Source organism: Cyprinodon tularosa, unplaced genomic scaffold (assembly GCF_016077235.1).
Source record: "Cyprinodon tularosa strain WSP-4 unplaced genomic scaffold, ASM1607723v1 ctg126, whole genome shotgun sequence".
In the NCBI taxonomy this organism is placed as follows: Eukaryota; Metazoa; Chordata; class Actinopteri; order Cyprinodontiformes; family Cyprinodontidae; genus Cyprinodon; species Cyprinodon tularosa.
Window position 1 is genome coordinate 1,012,634 of NW_024038070.1, and position 17,288 is coordinate 1,029,921.

The following is a 17,288-nucleotide window of genomic DNA, read 5'->3' on the forward strand; positions in this document are numbered from 1 at the left end:
GTTGGGGTATAAATAAGGTCCAGTCAGGTTTATTGGTATCATGTGGGAATAAGAGGAACTTTTTGCACCATTGCATCTGCAAAGAGACGTCCTAGTCCACAATTGCGTAGGGGGCCAACCAGGTGTCAGTGACGGGCCCCTAAGAGGTTGTGGGCCCCTAAGCAATTGCAGTCTCTGCTTGATAGTTACGCCATTGAAGGTGACAGAATAAATACAGTATGCAGCCTTTCAATAATTATAATTTATTTAGTATAACTTGTTCCAAATGTAGACAGACATACACACATTTCTTCATAAATTTTGTTAGCTTTTCACAGCTTTAAAAATGTTTCTAGTTTTCTACAAGCTTATGTTAACATGACATTAATAAGAGCAATGTCATTGATGACCTTTGTTGAAAATCAGAAAGATTTATTTAGGTTTACAGAAAATATAAAGAGCTCCGGGGCCCTAGAATCTGCACAATTAGTGCTTCAAGTTGTGTGCTAAACCCAGAAAAGTTCCAGTGAGATCCATAGCTAGGACTATTGGTACAGTGCAATGCCGGACGAGGCCTTGCTGAATCGTATGCATTTAGCGTTGTGTGTTTTTTATTGTATAATGTCTTCAAGGCAACTGTTACACTCCCCTAGAGTTACTCCAATTATTAAATTTCCAACTAGTTTGTTAAGATATTCATATTTCCAGAACACTATACAATAATTTCTTCAGCTATACTTAATCGGCATGCTTGCATTCTTTATCCTTAGGATGTTGTGCTTACTACAGTAATAGCATTTTCTCACAACCCTGTCCTATCTGGACACTTGTTTTTAACCTCCAAATTTACAGAGTCCCCCCTCCCCCAAAAGAAGATTTCACTTTAATAGATCAATATCAGAACATGCTGAAAAAATTTGAAGAATCTGTTCCTCTTTCTATCTCTTCTGTATCACAGAAAAAAAGCCACAAAGGACAGCTATTTCATGTATTTGATTTTTTTGACAGGATTACTTCCTCACAGTGTGTTCCATTAGACACGTCACCCCTGAAAAAGAAGGACAGGCTCCCTGGTTCATTTTAGTGCTGCTTAGTTTGAAGCATGAGGCTAGGCAAGTTTATTTATATAAAAAAGTTCAGTGCAAAGACAATTAAAAGTGCTTTACACGAAGTAAACAATAAATAGAAGGAGAATAAAAACAACTTTAGATAAAAGCATAAATTTGTATAATTACCTCATTAATAGAAGGGAATAAAAACAGTTCTAAATTTCTTTTGAAAGACGTTTCCAAACTCAGACAGAGCCAGTCTGGTTTTAGGGCTCATCATAGCACTAAAACAGCTCTTTTGATGTGTTCCTATCCTCAGATAATGGGCTTGTATCTCTACCTATCCTGATAGATCTGCCACATTTATGTACAGTCAATCATAATATTATTTTAGAAAGACCTACAAAATGTTGTAGTATTTTTGCATCTCATTTCAGACAAGACAGAAGTTATTGTCTTTGGATTTAATGTCAATACCTGTCAATAATTTCTATAATTCCATTCTTTTATCCTCAGAAATTTGAAACAATTAGAAACATCTTGTCCAGGACTGACACTGAAAAAGTTGTCAATGCATTTGTTTTATTTATGCTGGTTCATTGTTTAGAAACTGTAATTAAAAAATTTCAGCCAATCCAAAACGCTGCAGCAAGAGTTCTGAGAAAAATCAAAAAGAAAGATCACATTTCTCCTATTTTAGCTTCCATTTATTGGCTCCCTGTTAAATCCAAAATTCTCCTAACATATAAAACCCTAAATAACCATCTTGCATCAATCTGATATAAGATTGTTGCTTATGTTACTAATAAAGCACTTTGCTCATAATCTGCATGTTTTATATACATTTTGACGTGAAATAATGGCCTTTAAAAACTTGTACTTAATCATATCCTTTAAGAAATTATTTATGTATTTTTTGACATATGCTACTGCATTTTTTATATAAGAAAAAGACTGCTTTGTGCTTCCTTCATGAATCGGGGAGGGTACATTTAATATCACAATGATAACAAAATGCACTTCTTGATTTTCACTGATTAATTTTCCTTGTTTATTTCTCCTGCTATACTTAGTGTCTAACTATGGTATCAAATATATTAACATGTATTTTCTGCAAGACTAATAGATTATTTCAGATTGAAAAGCTTAAGACTTTTGGGCAGCCGGACTGTTGCAAGATTGTAGGTGTCAAGTTTATTTAACCTGAAAATACAGACAAAAAAACTTTATCAGCTGATTAAAAGCCAAATATTGTCTCATAAATGTCTAACATAGAAATTGTGTAAACATCTTGCTTAATTTAGGTCAATGATCTGCCTTAGCAAAGGTTATTAAACTGCCTGACTTTGTCCAACCTCAGCAGTCATTGTTACATTAACACATTTTCTAAAAAAATAAGCAAATGTTGGTTGAAGGCTACATTTTCCCACTAAAACCAGCAAAAGTTTAAGGCTAATTTAAATATTTAGCACATAAATTATGTTCTACAAGTAAACCAGCAGATGGAGACAAAAAACTGCTCAGATTAATATGAAAAAACTTTTACTACTATTTCTGCCATTGTAATGGCATGCAGTGTTAAATTAGCTGTTCTGTTGCACAAAGTTAATCAGTTCAGCTTTGCCTACCTAAACATTTTAGCTGCATTCTTTTATTTTGCTGCCTGAGATCAGAGGAGTACGGAGCCCCTAAAGGGACATGGAGGGAAAACAAATTTTTTGCGAGATCTCGCAAAAGTTTTTTTTTTTCCTCCATGTCCCTTTAGGGGCTCCGTAGAGGAGAGCATCCTTTAATAAGCTACAATATTTATCCTTTTATAGATTTAGAATGACTTCATTTTAGCAAACTTTTGATGACAACCCACCTATGGATGTTCTTCACTAAGCATTGCTAATCATGCCTTCACATGTAGTGTGCATATAGTTCTGCTTTGAGCTTAATCTTGAGGTATTTTTTATTACTCAACTACCATCATTAAGCCTGCCAGCAAGAGTTAATGATTTCCTCTGTTTAATTTTAAGGATATGTATTTTATTATTTTTTTTTAATAAATAAAATAATAATAATTTAAAGGATGTGTATCAAGTAGTTTTTGTTTTAATTCAGGTTTTCTTACAAGCTCTGTTGTTTACTTAAGGTAGATTTTAATAAGTCAAAAGAGCTTTCTAAATTCTCTATTCACAATTCTGCCATTTTGGGGCTCTTCTACTTAAAGAATAAACCTATTTCTTCAGAACTGCATTAATCTGCGGTCGAAATAAAAATTACTGCTTAGTACTTAATGTGGACTAAATGTATCATATACGTCTGGATAACTAGAGGGTGCAGCACAAAAGAAAACCGATCTCCCTTCCCTCTGTGCCACTGTCTTAGTATAACTGTTTCTAATGTTAGGAGCCATAATGAGTTTAAACTCCATTAAACATCAGTGCCCCCACATTTGCAGTGAGTTTGAAGGTCTGTAATTTTTCAGCAAATTTGACCAGAATTTAATTTGTTATTCTTCATAACCGCATTAAAGTGGCATCTTGGGGTACAAAGCATATGTACATATAACGTAACGTCACACATAACATATTTTCTATTTATTATATATATATATGAAAATGTAAGAGCTGTAAATTTAGTCATACGTTTATATTACTGTTTTTATACTTTTTACTATTGTTCAAGGCAGCACTTTTAAAATAGATGAAATTGTCCAGAGAGCTGTTCCAAACAAAATTTTGTTTTACACTTGTGTAAACAAAATAAATCTAAGTCTAAAGCAAAATGATAAAAAAAACCCAGCTCCAATATTTAGCCACTGCCATTTTCTAAATCCTCTTGTTATATCAAGAAAAGCACACATGACTATAGTAAAACACTTCTGATTGAAATATTTTTGTATCAGTATGTCGTCATTAAAGCACTTTGATAAAAGTAAAAAAATATGTCAAAATCAATTAACCATATTAGTTTGTGGTGTGTATAGCCTTTATACATTAAAGATCTGAAAATGTCAGCAATAATTTTTAATTCAGTTTTTCCTAGCCAGCGGCTATCACACAACGGAACGTTCAAGATTAATTGAAAAAGGCTAATACTTCAAGTAATTGGCCTTCCCCCCCATAGAGTACTGCTGTACTTTTAAATCAGCATAGCATTTCAACATCCATGTGAACCCAAACACCACATTGAATTAGTGACTGATGCAATTAAAAGCAATAATTTCAACACGACTGATTTGTCCAATACCCGCTGTTCCATATGCATGTTGTGAGCATTCATTTTAACTCCCAGGATATCAGAATGCCTACTTTAGTGCACCCTGCTCATTTTAATGGTTCATTGCTTTTGTAAACCACTAGTTTCAGCAAATCCAGTGTAGTGCAGATGAATTACAGCTGTCACTTTTAAAGTGCAACTCATTTTAAGTGATGCAAGATAATGAGTCACTTTAGTGGCAGTTTTGAATTTACTCCTTGTAGGGGTTCCATATCAAATACAGGAAACATTTCAACCACACAGCATTCATTTAAACTACAGGGCAAATTATTGAAATTTATTTTATTTCTTTGGTTCAGAAAGGCCAGTTGCAGTAGCAGTTGCATTCTTCCCTACAGGCTCCTCCATCTTATGCAGGGTGCCATCAGTGTAACTAGAATCTGTTCTGTTCTTATCCATTGGCACATTCAAGGACTTCAGAGCATACTTAGTGGCTGCTTCATACAGGTCATTTTCCTCCAAGTCACCTGCAAACAGAAAACAGTGTGAGGATAGAGGTTAACTGTACAGGTTGCCCAGAGATTATGCAGTACCTTTTAGTCCAGTATCATTTTCAGCATCAGCGTTGGAGGGCTCAGGAAGCAGTCCTTTCTCAAGATCTGGAAGAGACAATTTTAATCAAACGTCCCTCGATTAAAATTTTGCCTTATTTTGTTAAACATACCAGTTTTTTGGATTCCACTTCTCCAGTGACTGCCATACAGTGCAGGGCTGTAGAGTTTCTGCAGAACACCAGGGAGTTCACCGAAAGGAATGATTCCACTTTTACTTGATGGCAAGATGGTTAGAGGTCCCACTCTGGCATCTTGTTCCCATACAGCTGAAATAAAGCAATGCATTAGGAGAGGCCAACAATTTTAGATGTTCAAGTGGCAAGGACATACCCTTGGTCTTCACCCCACTCTTCCACATGAATTCAGCAGGAGTCACCTTGCCAAATCCTCTAGGACCAGACACCTTTCCAAATGCACGAGGACCAACTACCCCAGGAATGCTAGCCTTGCCGTACATTTGATCTTGAGTCTTACAATAACCACACAAGTAGTCGTTGCTATCAGCAGACCTCCACCTGAAGAGAAGCAGCCTCATTTCCATTCTTACCAAACCAACCCTTTCCATAAAGTCACTCACCTGCCATTCATATAGGTACAGGCCTTATTTGGAGTTTCTGCATCATTCACCGGCACAGCAGTTAGGTGGCATGTGATGTAGAGCTGAAGAAAAAGGCAGGTGAGAATGAATCTCAAATTGCACTTTAGGGTAATTGAACGCATCCTCACCTGTCCTCTATTGTCATTATGGAACTTGAAAGCATCAATGGTCAACTGCAGCACGTCGTCCTTGGTTCGGGGTAAGAACTGGGCCTTTGAATTTGGAAGCTGGGAGTCCATCAAGCACCTGTGCAGGAGAAAATGCCAATGGACCATGAAAGACACCACCCTGATAGATGCTTGGTGTGCAAGACTTTAGAAACTCAAATTCAGCTCCTTGTTCAACACCTAGATTCAAATCCAGCTTTGTTTCTCACCCATTTTCAATGAAGGAATATTTTGGATCAGAGTTTGCATCTGGTTGAAGTGTGGCCACACAGCTGCTTAGAAACACCCTGAGACCCATGTGGTGTCCAACCCTCACAGAGGCTTCAAGGTGGATGGGTTCACCAAGGTAAAACACATTGGCACCCCTTTCATGCATCCAGTCATCTGGAGGAGAGATGAGGGATAAGTTGAATGTTGAGCTAGAAATCAGAGGGGAGAAGTGAACTTACCAGTCATCAGCTTCAAGCTGAACTGCAGAGTTTCAACTCCAGCTTGGGTCGATGTGAAAGGAATCCAAGTTGGCATTAGAGAAGAGCTTGATACACCATACTTCCTAAAGAGAGATGCGGTTTTAAATCACTTAAAGATGGTGTACATTTGCAAGAAAAAAAAAAAAAATATATAGGCAAACCTTTCATAATGGCATTCAACAGGGATTACCGCTTCTTCCATGTGAATTATCCCACTAGGGTTGGGCAGTGGAGAGTACATGAGAAGGTTTGTGTAAATCAGGGCATCTTTGGTCATCTAGAAAACAAGAATAGTTATAAAAATGTACATTAAAAAAAAAGTACCGGTAAGTCAGCAACATTGTCAATTTACCCAGTGTTTGGTGCCACAGTCATCCAGCCCAGCAACAACCCTGTACTCTTCAGCAGAAGTAGCTTTAGCTCTACATAGCTCATTATCCTCCACTCCAAGACGCAACTCCCGACTGTCAACCGGAGCCCCGACCGCAAACATGTCAGCAGTGATCACCACCTCCATTGAGTCAGGGTGGCACATCACACTGACCGTGTTGACTAGCTCTGGCTCGTGCTGATCCACAGGGTGAGATGCACTTTGCTGAGGCCGAGGTCTTGGAAGAGGTCTTGGAAGAGAGGGATACTGTGGGTACTTCTGGGGTCTAAAAGCAAGAGCTGATTGAGGGCAGAGCCCAGAAAACATTATCCCTAAAAGGAGATTAAACCAAAGGGTTTCCATGAGGACTCCAACAAACCAGACAGGACAAGACAAGACAAGACTGCAAGTGCTTCTAACCGACCCACAAGACAGTGAACCAAGCAGCTGAATGCTGATATTTAAATCCCAGCAGATCACACCTGCACTAAATCAGTCCTAATTAGGAGCTATTCCTCTGGGCCCAAACTTAACAAGCTTCCTCTGGTCCAATCACATTTAAAAACAGAAACTATAAACATGCTGCTTTAAATACTTTGTGCAAAAATAGAACCTTAGTAATCATGTGGATTCAATCCCGTGTAAAAAAAAAAGTATTAAAAAAGGGAAGTTTGATATAAAGTTAAGATGTTCCAATCAAACATATTTAGCATATAATTGAAGTAAGGAGCAGATAATATTAGTAAAAATGGCCACAGAAAACTGAATAGAATCCTAAATGAAGGGGAAATATCCAACAAAATATATAATGAGAATATTGTTCAAGGGTATGTAGGAGTACTGGAGATCCAGGTTTTAAGGATATGTTATTTCAGTTAAAGAAAGCTGAAGGGAAAGAAGATTTTTTGGTTTATAGAGAGAGAATTTAAACAACATCTATGTGGTAATATAACATCTGTGTTATGAAAATCTGATCCACAAGATCCATTTTTTTTATCTCAAAATTGGGAAAAACTACTTATATGTAGTTGTTTTTTAGGATTGTTGTTTATGAAAATATGCTTGCTTTAACAATGAATAAGGCAAGGCAAGCACATTTCACAAGCATGACAATTCTACTGTACATTAGAGGGGAAAAAGTGCAATGCAGTAACATAAAGCCAACACAAATAAGTAAAGATAATTAAACTGAGATTATATTAAAAAGTATAAAATTATCGATAGAAAATGCAAGGAAAGTTGGATTGAAAAGTTAACTAATAACGATTAAGATAATGTTTTGACAGCACAGTCTAAGGCTGCTCTAAACAAATATGAGATTACAATATGTATTAATCTCGATTTATAGCCATGTTCAGTGCTTGGTGTAGCTCTGAGGCAGATGACCTGAGAGGTCTGGATTGTTGATACATGGACAAAAGGTCTATAATGTGTTTTGGTGCTAAAGCAGTTAGTGGTTTAGAGATTAACAGAAGAATTTTCTCTATTCTCTGAGATACAGGAGCCAGCTGATGAATTCAGCACTGTGGTGATGTTCCCCACTTTCTTAGCTTTGATAGGGTCAGCGTTTTGGATCAGCTGCAGCTTTCTAACTGACTTTTTAGTCAGACCTGACAGGACTCCGCTGCAGTAATCAATTCTGCTAAAGATCAATCCATTAATACGTTTTTGCAATGTCCTATTGAGACATTAGTCCTTTAATCCTGGAGATGTAAGCCTGACTTTTCTTATTGTATTTATGAGCAACTGAAGGTTCAGGTCCAGCACTACGTCCTGATTAGTTTCTAGCTGTATTAACTGAAGCTGTGTGCTAACTTTTCAACACTCATCTTTTGCCATAAATGTATTCCTTCATTTTTCTTCTAGCGCTTGAATCGATCTAGTGGCAACTTAATGAAAAACTTATAGTTGTGTTTTGTCCGCAGAGTTTTGTTAACCCATATTGCTGTTAATTAAGATGTGAGTAAGGTGGACCATGTAGATACCGACCAACACAGAAAGTGCCTGACCCTCAAGTAGGATTTAAATGGATATCATTGAACATCTGGATAAGGACAGTCAGTACAGCAGCCTGACTGCATGACATTGAAGAAATTGGTCCTTGTCTGGAAGGTTTTTAGCTGTTAAACCTTTTTTTCAGTAATCTAAAGGGGAGGTTTAATTGAGTTTATTTATATAGCGCCAATTCACAACACATGCCATCTCAAGGCACTTTACAATTTAACCAGTTCATACAGTCAAATTGATTGAAAGTTTTCTATCTAAGGAAAGCCAGTTAATTGCATCGACTCATTGACTCGAATGCAATCCCTCACACTAAGCAAGCTGGTAGCGACAGTGGAGAGTTCTGCATTAGTTTGTCCAAGTTTCTCATTTTATATCAGCAATTGAAAGAGTAGAATTACTGTTTTTGGCCTGGGGAAAACATCAAATATGAAGAGTTTTATTTGTGTTGAATCAGATGTTGTGACAGGGATAGCTTTCTTAATGAAGGCTGTGGGTGAAACACTGGAGGTAGTAGGAAGAAGAGGTCAGTTGGTGGAGGATTTCTTTTAGCTGTTAACTCTGCCTAGGAGGTTATGTTTTTAGGAGAGTCTGTCCGTCTGTGTACAGGATGACTTGAAATGTTATATATAACTTTAATGAAGTTTTCATAAGAGGTTTCCAATCCATTACATTTCTGTAATGATCCAGGTAATATTCTGGATACAGGAAGGTTTTAAAAGATTCTCTAATATGGTGAGATAGGGATATTTGGGGGAACAAGCAGTTCCCCTTTAAACCAGAGGGTGGCAGCAGTGACTATTGACAGTTTTGGCATTGGGCTCTAAGAGTCCAGAGGTATTTTACTGAGAAAAAGAACAAATGGATTTTATTGGTTTGTTAGCAGGATCAAGTGAAAGCAGACATTATTTTTTACCAGAGATGCACCTTCACTTTTGATTGGTGAAACATTTCTCCACCGAGACTTTTCCTTTCCAGAAACAACCTTCGATTTAATTGGAGCAACTGAATAATTGATGTCTGAGATTTTAAAATGAAAAATATCTACCAGCTTATCAACAGAGTTAGAGGGCAAAGTGGATATAAAGTTTTCTTATGATGTCTGTTTGGCAAACTGAGTCATTGGGAAGCATGCTTTAAAAAATTATTCATTAAGATTTATTTTTAGATTTAGATATATTTGCACATAAAAAAAATAAAATTTAATTAACAACAATAATATATAGTCAAAAAGAGTGCAGGAAAGGTTAAAAAGACCACAAGGTCTTATAAAGCACTTCTCCTAAGAAGCAACAATTTAATGCATTACAAAAAGACCAAATTTGGTATGTCAAATGTAATAAATATGCATGTTTGGTACAATTTATGAAAAGCATAACTTATAACTGTTTTTTAAAAGAAAAATGTGTAATCATGGATTGAAGAGCTGGTGGTAGTCTATTTCAAATAAAAGGTCTTCTATATTTAAGTTTACTTTGTTTCAGTGTTGTTTTGCTTAATGGTAAACAGAAGTCATCAGAATGTTTTATTGAAAAGGTGTGAATCTCAGAAGCATATGTAAGGAAGATATTGGCAAATCAGCGATTAAATTAGGGCTGGAACTAACGATTATTTTTCTGATCGATTTATCTGTAGATTATGTTTTTTTTTTTTCGATTAATCAATTAATAATCGGATAGCCAAAGGTTCCTTAAAGAAGATGTTTTACTAAATTAAACCAGATTAAACTAAAATGTTTCTACTAGAGTTCTGGATAGAGCATATTGACAGAGAAAAACATATTTTTTTCTTCATTGCAAAATGTTAATATATATATATATATTTTACAATTTTAATATATTTACAGCTCTAAGTGGGTCGCTCTGTCAGCTTAATGCATGTTTTAAATCGAGATTATGTTTTAAAGTCTATTATTATAACTATTAATTGATTACTAAATTAGTTGACGATTATTTTAATAATCAATTAATCATGATTGTTTCAGCCCTAAGTTAAATATGTATTGTTTATAGATATATTATAGATAGATAGATACATATGTGTAAAAAAGAAAAAAAAAGCTTTTTTAGTATCAGATTTGTTTTCCTTTTTTCCATGTAATTTCATTTCAAATTGTTTAGTTTGTGTGTTTTGAAAAGCCTGATGTGATAAGCGTTACTTCAAGGTTAGAAGATAAAAAAAGGCCAGTGATGCTGTCAAGATGAGCAGTTGTGAAATTAATCAAATATTTCAACTGCTCATGATCTCGCCACAATTGCTGAAATCAGTGTCAGAATACTGACATTAAGTTCTTGTAGTAGACCGTTTTTTTTTTTTTACTGTGTGGTTTTCCACCCTGTCTCTCTGTATCATTTCAGACCTTACATCTGCAGCCTCGGTGTGCGCAGAACAACCACTGTGTTCTAACCGCTGCTCTTGCTTTGAGGCTGCCTTCCTGTTCCTCAGGGTGACGAACAATAGGAACTCAAGGTAGCCTCAAACGCCTCACAGGACCGTGCAGAGCGGAGCGGAAGACTATATTATAATCTAACTCTGGAAATTCTGTCAGGCTCTCTGACTGTGAACAACATGAAGACCCATCTACGGTTTATTCTCCTATTTATTCAGGTTTGTGAAGGTAAGGGCTTTTTCACTTCACTCAGAAACATTCAAAATGTTGTCTTTGCTTGTTTTTTATCTGAACAAATGTTAGTTAGGGCCAATCATTCCCATTTGGTTGGAGTTTTTTATGCAGTCAAGAAGGTTTTAATTACTGACAGAAGAATTTGCCTGACCTCGTATAAAAGTGAGATTATATTCAGGTAGATGCATCTGTTTTTATTGATACTTGAACAAAAACTATGGAAAAAGGACCTACACTGGAAAAATTATCTAATAAGTAAAAATGTCTTAGATTAAATGTATTTACCCTGAATTTGAGTAGTTAAATGAGATAGTTTGCCAATGGAATGAGTATTTTTACTCTTAAAATAAGATAATTAGATAACATTCACTTGAAATAAGACAATGCAATTGTGTTTTCTTATTTGAAATGTAAATTATTTTGTTCCATTGGCAATGTTTATTTTACCTCCTCTATCCAAGAACAAAATGCACTTATTTTAAGAAAAAATGACTTATCTAGATTTCAAATTTTCCAGTGTACATCCGATGATCAGTTCTTTTTATGTAGGCATTACAGAAATAGAGTGCTTCTATGACGTTGCTCAGAACATCTGTAGCTTTTAATGTCTTACAATAGCTTCTCAATTGTATTTATTTTTGGACTTTGACTAGGCTATTTTAACTCATGGTCAGGCTTTGATCTAAACCACTCCATGGTATGTCTGAATGTAAGTTTAGATTCATCACCCAACTGGAAGGAGATTCTCCACCTCAAATCACTCTCTTTTGCATTTTCTTTTTCCAGTATCATATAGGGCCTGAACTTCATGGATTCCAAATGAGGATAGTAAAATTGTGTGGGAGAAGAAACATAAAAATAGCCTATCATAAGTAAATAGTCGACAAATGACCATGTTGTGGAAGATCTACAAGGATTGTACAATAAATATCATTCAAAACAAGTTTGATCCATCCTATTTAAAGGAGGAAATTGCACAAGGAGGCTGGTAGTTTGAGAGTGGCTGCACAAGAAATATGAAGTTCTGACCAAAGGAGATGGAGATATAAATTAGAATATTGTAAAAAAGAAAAAAACACAACAACAGTTAAATTAAAAGTTCTATTATGTAAAATAAACTTTAAATATAGGTATCTCCTAGTTCTAAAAACAAAAGTAAAGACATAAAAAAGATTAGATTATGAGGCTAAGGTTGAGAGATGAAATCCTAAACTGACTGACAGTAAGTGCAAGAGTGAGATTCATCATCTAAGAGCTTGATTTTCTATACTAACTCCCCTTAAAACCCATGTGAGCCAAAATAATGCTAACCATGGTAAGGGGTGTCAGAGTAAAGTGACTTGGAAATCTAAGTTTCATTTGGTAATTATTTGTTGAAACAAATCCTAAAACTTGAACTTAGTAGTTATATGCTGCTCTGTCTCGTAAACTTTTAAAATCTGTTCTTAACAAAATAGATTTCCCTAAAGTCATGATTGCAATTTTCAAAACTAAACTTAACTTCAAGTGTTCAGCAATCATTTTGAAATGTGTCTCAAACTTTAGCATTACCTTAACAAGCTCAATTTCATGTTGTCTCGAACAAACATGGGTTTCTACCAGGACCACTGATCCAACTAATCTAATCTGTGTTTTACCAGCAGCTCACACTAACTACTCTTCCTCCTAGTCTTTGCAGAGGTGGTTTTTAAGCGCCTTGCAGAGGATCAGTGTCTGGTGCTCTCCTCCACTATACAGCCGGAACATGGCCGCCTGGTAGGACTGTATCTGTACCACCGTGGCCCGCAGGGTCAGACCACCCTGCTGTCAGCAGCTGAGGGCACCCCGGTCCGGGTGGACCCAGAGCGAGGGGCCCGTCTGCAGCTCAGTGGGGGGCTGAACTCACTGAGGATCAACATCAGCATCTCTCCCCTGCAGCTGAGGGACTCTGGACTCTACATGTGGGAGCTGAGATACGTACAGAAGAACGGCTCAGAGCAGGTCATCCTTTGGGGCCAGAAGTGCTTCCTTCTGGTTGAAAGGGAAGGTGTGTAGTTTGATGACATCACAGTGTAAATCATACCGCACTCTGTTGCTTAAAATGAAAGATTTATTGTAGAAACAATGTTTCCGGTGCAGGGGGCTCCTGCCAGTGCTCTCATGGTTACATCCCTCTGCTCCTGACCATCTCTGCTGCAGCAGGGCTTCTCCTCCTAACAACCTGCTTGCTGGTCATGGAAAAATGTGTAAGTTTCTAACATTTTATTTCTTCTTTACAATTAATTTTAAGCAAACACCAAATATATATTTGACAGAAAGAGTTTAAAGTTGAATAGACACAACAATATTTTAAATTCAGGTATATTATCAGATTTTTGTGTTCAGCTTCTTAGATGAAACTAATTAACAGATAAGGATTCACGTCCCCACTCCACATTTAGCATGAGGACATAAACCCATTTAAATAAAACGGAAGCTGTTTTAAAAATAACACTTTGGTTGCACATCCCTGTAAAAATCAGAAGACAACTTCAGCCAAGTCATTGCCCACCAGACTCTACTAATGCAATCCAAAAACCTGAAAAGCAGATTTAATGCCAAATTATAGAAAAACTACCATAATCCTAATATATTCTATAATCCAAATTGGATTGAACTGTTAAACTAAGCAGATGTAATACATAAATAAGGCACTAATATAAATAAGTTTAACCTTTAGATGAAACTATTTATGCAGAGGGGTAATAATAATAAATTGAGGTATTATTTCAATTAAAATACAATTATAACTTCCTTGTTTTTCCTAGCAGGACGGCACTCCTCTGATACCATGTTTCAACGCGCTGGGCTCAGATGATGAACCTGTGTATTAAATCAGCCATAAAATACCCTAAAAACAATCTTTTATCATCCAAATTTTTCCTTAACTCTTGTTTTAGCTGGTTGGGCTCCCTTATCCATGAAAAGAATAGTTTTAATATTTTTTTTTGTGGCCCCCTGGGCCTTTGTTTTAACACCATACCCCTCGTTTTCAATGTCTAAAAAGTGGTTAAATGAACCTTAAGAGAAGAATGCAACAAAATAATCAGTTGTTCTGTTACCTGAGTGTAACTGAGAGATATTAAAACACATTTCTTAAATGTTCAACAAAAAAGATTTTAATTTTAATATTATCAAATATAGTAACACCTGTATATATTTACTCCAAGAAAAGGGCAAAAACAAGTCTTTTTTTCCCCACACAATAGAACTTTAATACAATATTTAAGAGGTTTATTAAGTGATTTGGGAATAATTTCTGTGTCGATTTGGCAAAATTTTACATTTTTTCACATATTCCTCCTCTGACACCTTATCCAGGAAAATAAAAAATGTTTTATCTTATCTGGTAATATTTCCCCAATTTTGCTACATTTGTGATGGAAACAAGCCTTCCTCTCTGAAAATCTGGTCAGCAGTTTGACAGATATTTTGTTTTGTAGGTCAGAGTACAGCACCGTCGCCCACTGCAGCCTAACTCCCCCATCTATGAAGAAATGAGCAGGAAGCAGAAGGATGCAGGAAGCCCTAACGTGGAGCACAAGGCCCCCCCACGCTCAGAAGGCAACTTCCCGATTTACGCCAACCCAAACATCCGGCAGCCGCAGGACAACTACTATGCCTCCCCTCGGCAGCTGGCCCTCAGAGCATGAACACACTTCCGCTGCTCCCGGCATCATGCAGACAGGAAATGACATCAACGCCCTCAATAAAAACAAAGACAGCTTAACAGACAAGAAAAAAAATGCTATTTTATTAATATTTGAAAGAAGCTCCATAGTTCATGAAAACATTTGTTTCGGTGCATGTCATTTAACAATCACATTCTATGAGGAGAAAGAGATATACAGAAAAACAAAAATAAAACATTACAAGCCACTGACTTCTCATTAACTCTCAGTAACATTAAAAAAGGCAAAAAAGCAGCCCTAATCCCACCTCCCACCCTCCAAAACACTAAAGGAAAGAAAAAACAAACCCGTGAGGGTGACAGGCTAGAATCCCACAGTGCTAAAAAGTGAGATGCTCATTGGTTTTAGGAATACACAGCATGGCGATGTAGCGCTAGGTCAATCTGAAGAGGGATCAGGGGGGAAGCTGGTGGTGGTGGGCTTCTCCCTGTCCATCTCTTTGTCCCCTTAAAGAACTAAAACACATAGAAACAAATCAGGAACCCCTGCATTCAAACCCCCACCCTTTACCATCCAGCCCACCTAACACTTGTGCATAGATTCATGATCCTTTTACAACCAGCTCATGTTTCACCATAACATCCTCCACAATCTGAGACAAAAATGCTCAAAAAAGAAAAGTCTGATTAATCTATTAATAACACCCTCAGCGGGAGAACAAGAGACAGAAAGATTAATGCACGACGTTCCTGATTCAGTCAGGACGGGACCTTATTAAGAAAAACACAACAAAGATTCAAACATACAGCATTTGCATGTTATTCATATTTTTTTTGTCATTTTTTTTAAACAAACTTGTTGACCACTTTTTGTTTTTAAAAGTAAAGCAATTTTAATATATAGATTTATATTATAAAGCACTCCATTTTTGTTTAAAAGTCCATTATTTGGTTATTATGTAACTGCTACGGATTTAGAAACAAAAAAAAAGGTATTTTATTCTGAAATCCATAACTTTCAGTGCTTAAAATTCTGTCTTTTTTTTCTTCCTTTTTTATAACTCATCATACATAAAAATGTACATTAAAATGGCGTGGAGTTGGTACTCTGGAACCCTGGCTTTCCTGAGACAAGATCCACTTAAATCGTGTGTGTGCAAGATAGTGAGCCTTTTTTTTTTTCTTCCTTTTTCTACAAAGGAGAAAAAAAATATACATAATCAACATAAAAACCAAGAAATAAGTTGATGAAATCAACTTTTTAACACAGAAGGAAGAAGGTTAAACAGAACAAGACAACACTGTTCAATCCCAGAGTTCTGAAAGTAGCACAGGAAATCTTCATTTGTCTGATTTCATTAGTTTTTTTTTTTTTTAATGGAAGCATTTGTCCTTTTGCTTTCTATTTCCAACATTCGTGCGGTTTGATTCCTTCTTTGTTTTGCTGAAGAAATAAAACTGTAAACTGTCAGTGGCCTTGTAGGAAAATAAAAACAAAAAAAAAAACTGATGACAGGACTTAAAATAAAAAATAACAAACATAACAGAAAGGTAGGCACCTCTGAGGTGAGCCCTAGAAGCCAAGGCTCGGTCTGATGTCTCGTTCTTCACTCTCCGTTTGCTCAGATTTGGGAGAGTTAAAGTCCCTCTACCCCCAATCTATGGCCACAGGTCTGTAAAATACTTGTTTTTTTTTTTTGCTGCATTTTTTTCTTTTTTTTTTACATATATGTAGTTTTTTTCTCTTTTTTTAAGCTTTACAGTCTGAAAATGGTGCAATACTCAATTATGATCCATACTTTCTTGGATTATTCCACAATGAAAGCCACTAAGGTAGATAAAACATTACATTTAATACAAGAAAAAAAAAACCAACAAAAGAAAACAAATACTTTTAGTCCTTGAGTAAACATTTACACATGAATTGTCCCCCAGTTTCCCCCTCAGTACTTGTCTCATGTTGTTCATGTAGCTGGGTGAGGGGTGAGGCCGACACTCAGTGCAACGCTAGAGGCTAGTTACAACATTAAAATAGTATCTGACAAGCCCAAAAAAGGTATACTGAAACAAAACATGAGGCAGAGCAAATCCTCCGCAGTAATCAAAAGCTCTCATACAGGTGCATCTCAATAAAGGAGAATAGTATCAAAACTTTATTTCAGTAAATTATGAAAAAAATCTAATAAAATAACAGATTTATTGCATACAGTGATGTATTTTTAAGCAATTATTTCTGGTAGTTTTGGTCATTACGACTTTAAGATCATTATTCCAAATTGTATCTTACACCTTCTTCCTTCCACTAAACTTTCTGTTTAATATTCTTGCATCATTTCAGCAGCTATAAAACATATTTGCTCCCTTTATAAATTTGGTTTCTCCCTTTTTGCTACTAAAGTTCAAAATAGTTTTACCAGCAATCAAAGGTACACTGAGCATAACCATGGGTTTATACATCAAAGTAACAAAAAAAAGTAAAGCAACCTGACCCCATGTGAAAGAGTGATCACCGATCCTTTTAATTTAGGACCTTTTATAATCACCTTTTGGAAGCTGAG

The 17,288-nt window shown here is 36.1% G+C and overlaps 2 protein-coding genes across 2 annotated transcripts; one reads left to right on the top strand and one right to left on the bottom strand.

Annotated features, from left to right (window-relative positions):
* Positions 1 to 4,577: 4,577 nt before the first annotated feature.
* On the bottom strand, positions 4,578 to 6,832 carry LOC119777698 (zona pellucida sperm-binding protein 3-like). Its single transcript, XM_038276690.1, has 10 exons — positions 6,437 to 6,832; positions 6,246 to 6,361; positions 6,064 to 6,167; positions 5,824 to 5,998; positions 5,576 to 5,693; positions 5,427 to 5,509; positions 5,180 to 5,364; positions 4,960 to 5,115; positions 4,829 to 4,894; positions 4,578 to 4,762 (listed from the first exon to the last, which is right to left on the bottom strand). The coding sequence occupies exons 1-10, from the start codon at positions 6,815 to 6,817 to the stop codon at positions 4,578 to 4,580; spliced, it is 1,569 nt and encodes a 522-aa protein (XP_038132618.1). The 5' UTR covers positions 6,818 to 6,832.
* A 4,012-nt stretch (positions 6,833 to 10,844) lies between these two features.
* Positions 10,845 to 16,665, top strand: cd7al (cd7 antigen-like). Its single transcript, XM_038276661.1, has 4 exons — positions 10,845 to 11,075; positions 12,751 to 13,107; positions 13,200 to 13,306; positions 14,543 to 16,665. The coding sequence occupies exons 1-4, from the start codon at positions 11,027 to 11,029 to the stop codon at positions 14,750 to 14,752; spliced, it is 723 nt and encodes a 240-aa protein (XP_038132589.1). The 5' UTR covers positions 10,845 to 11,026; the 3' UTR covers positions 14,753 to 16,665.
* The last annotated feature ends 623 nt before the right edge of the window (positions 16,666 to 17,288 follow it).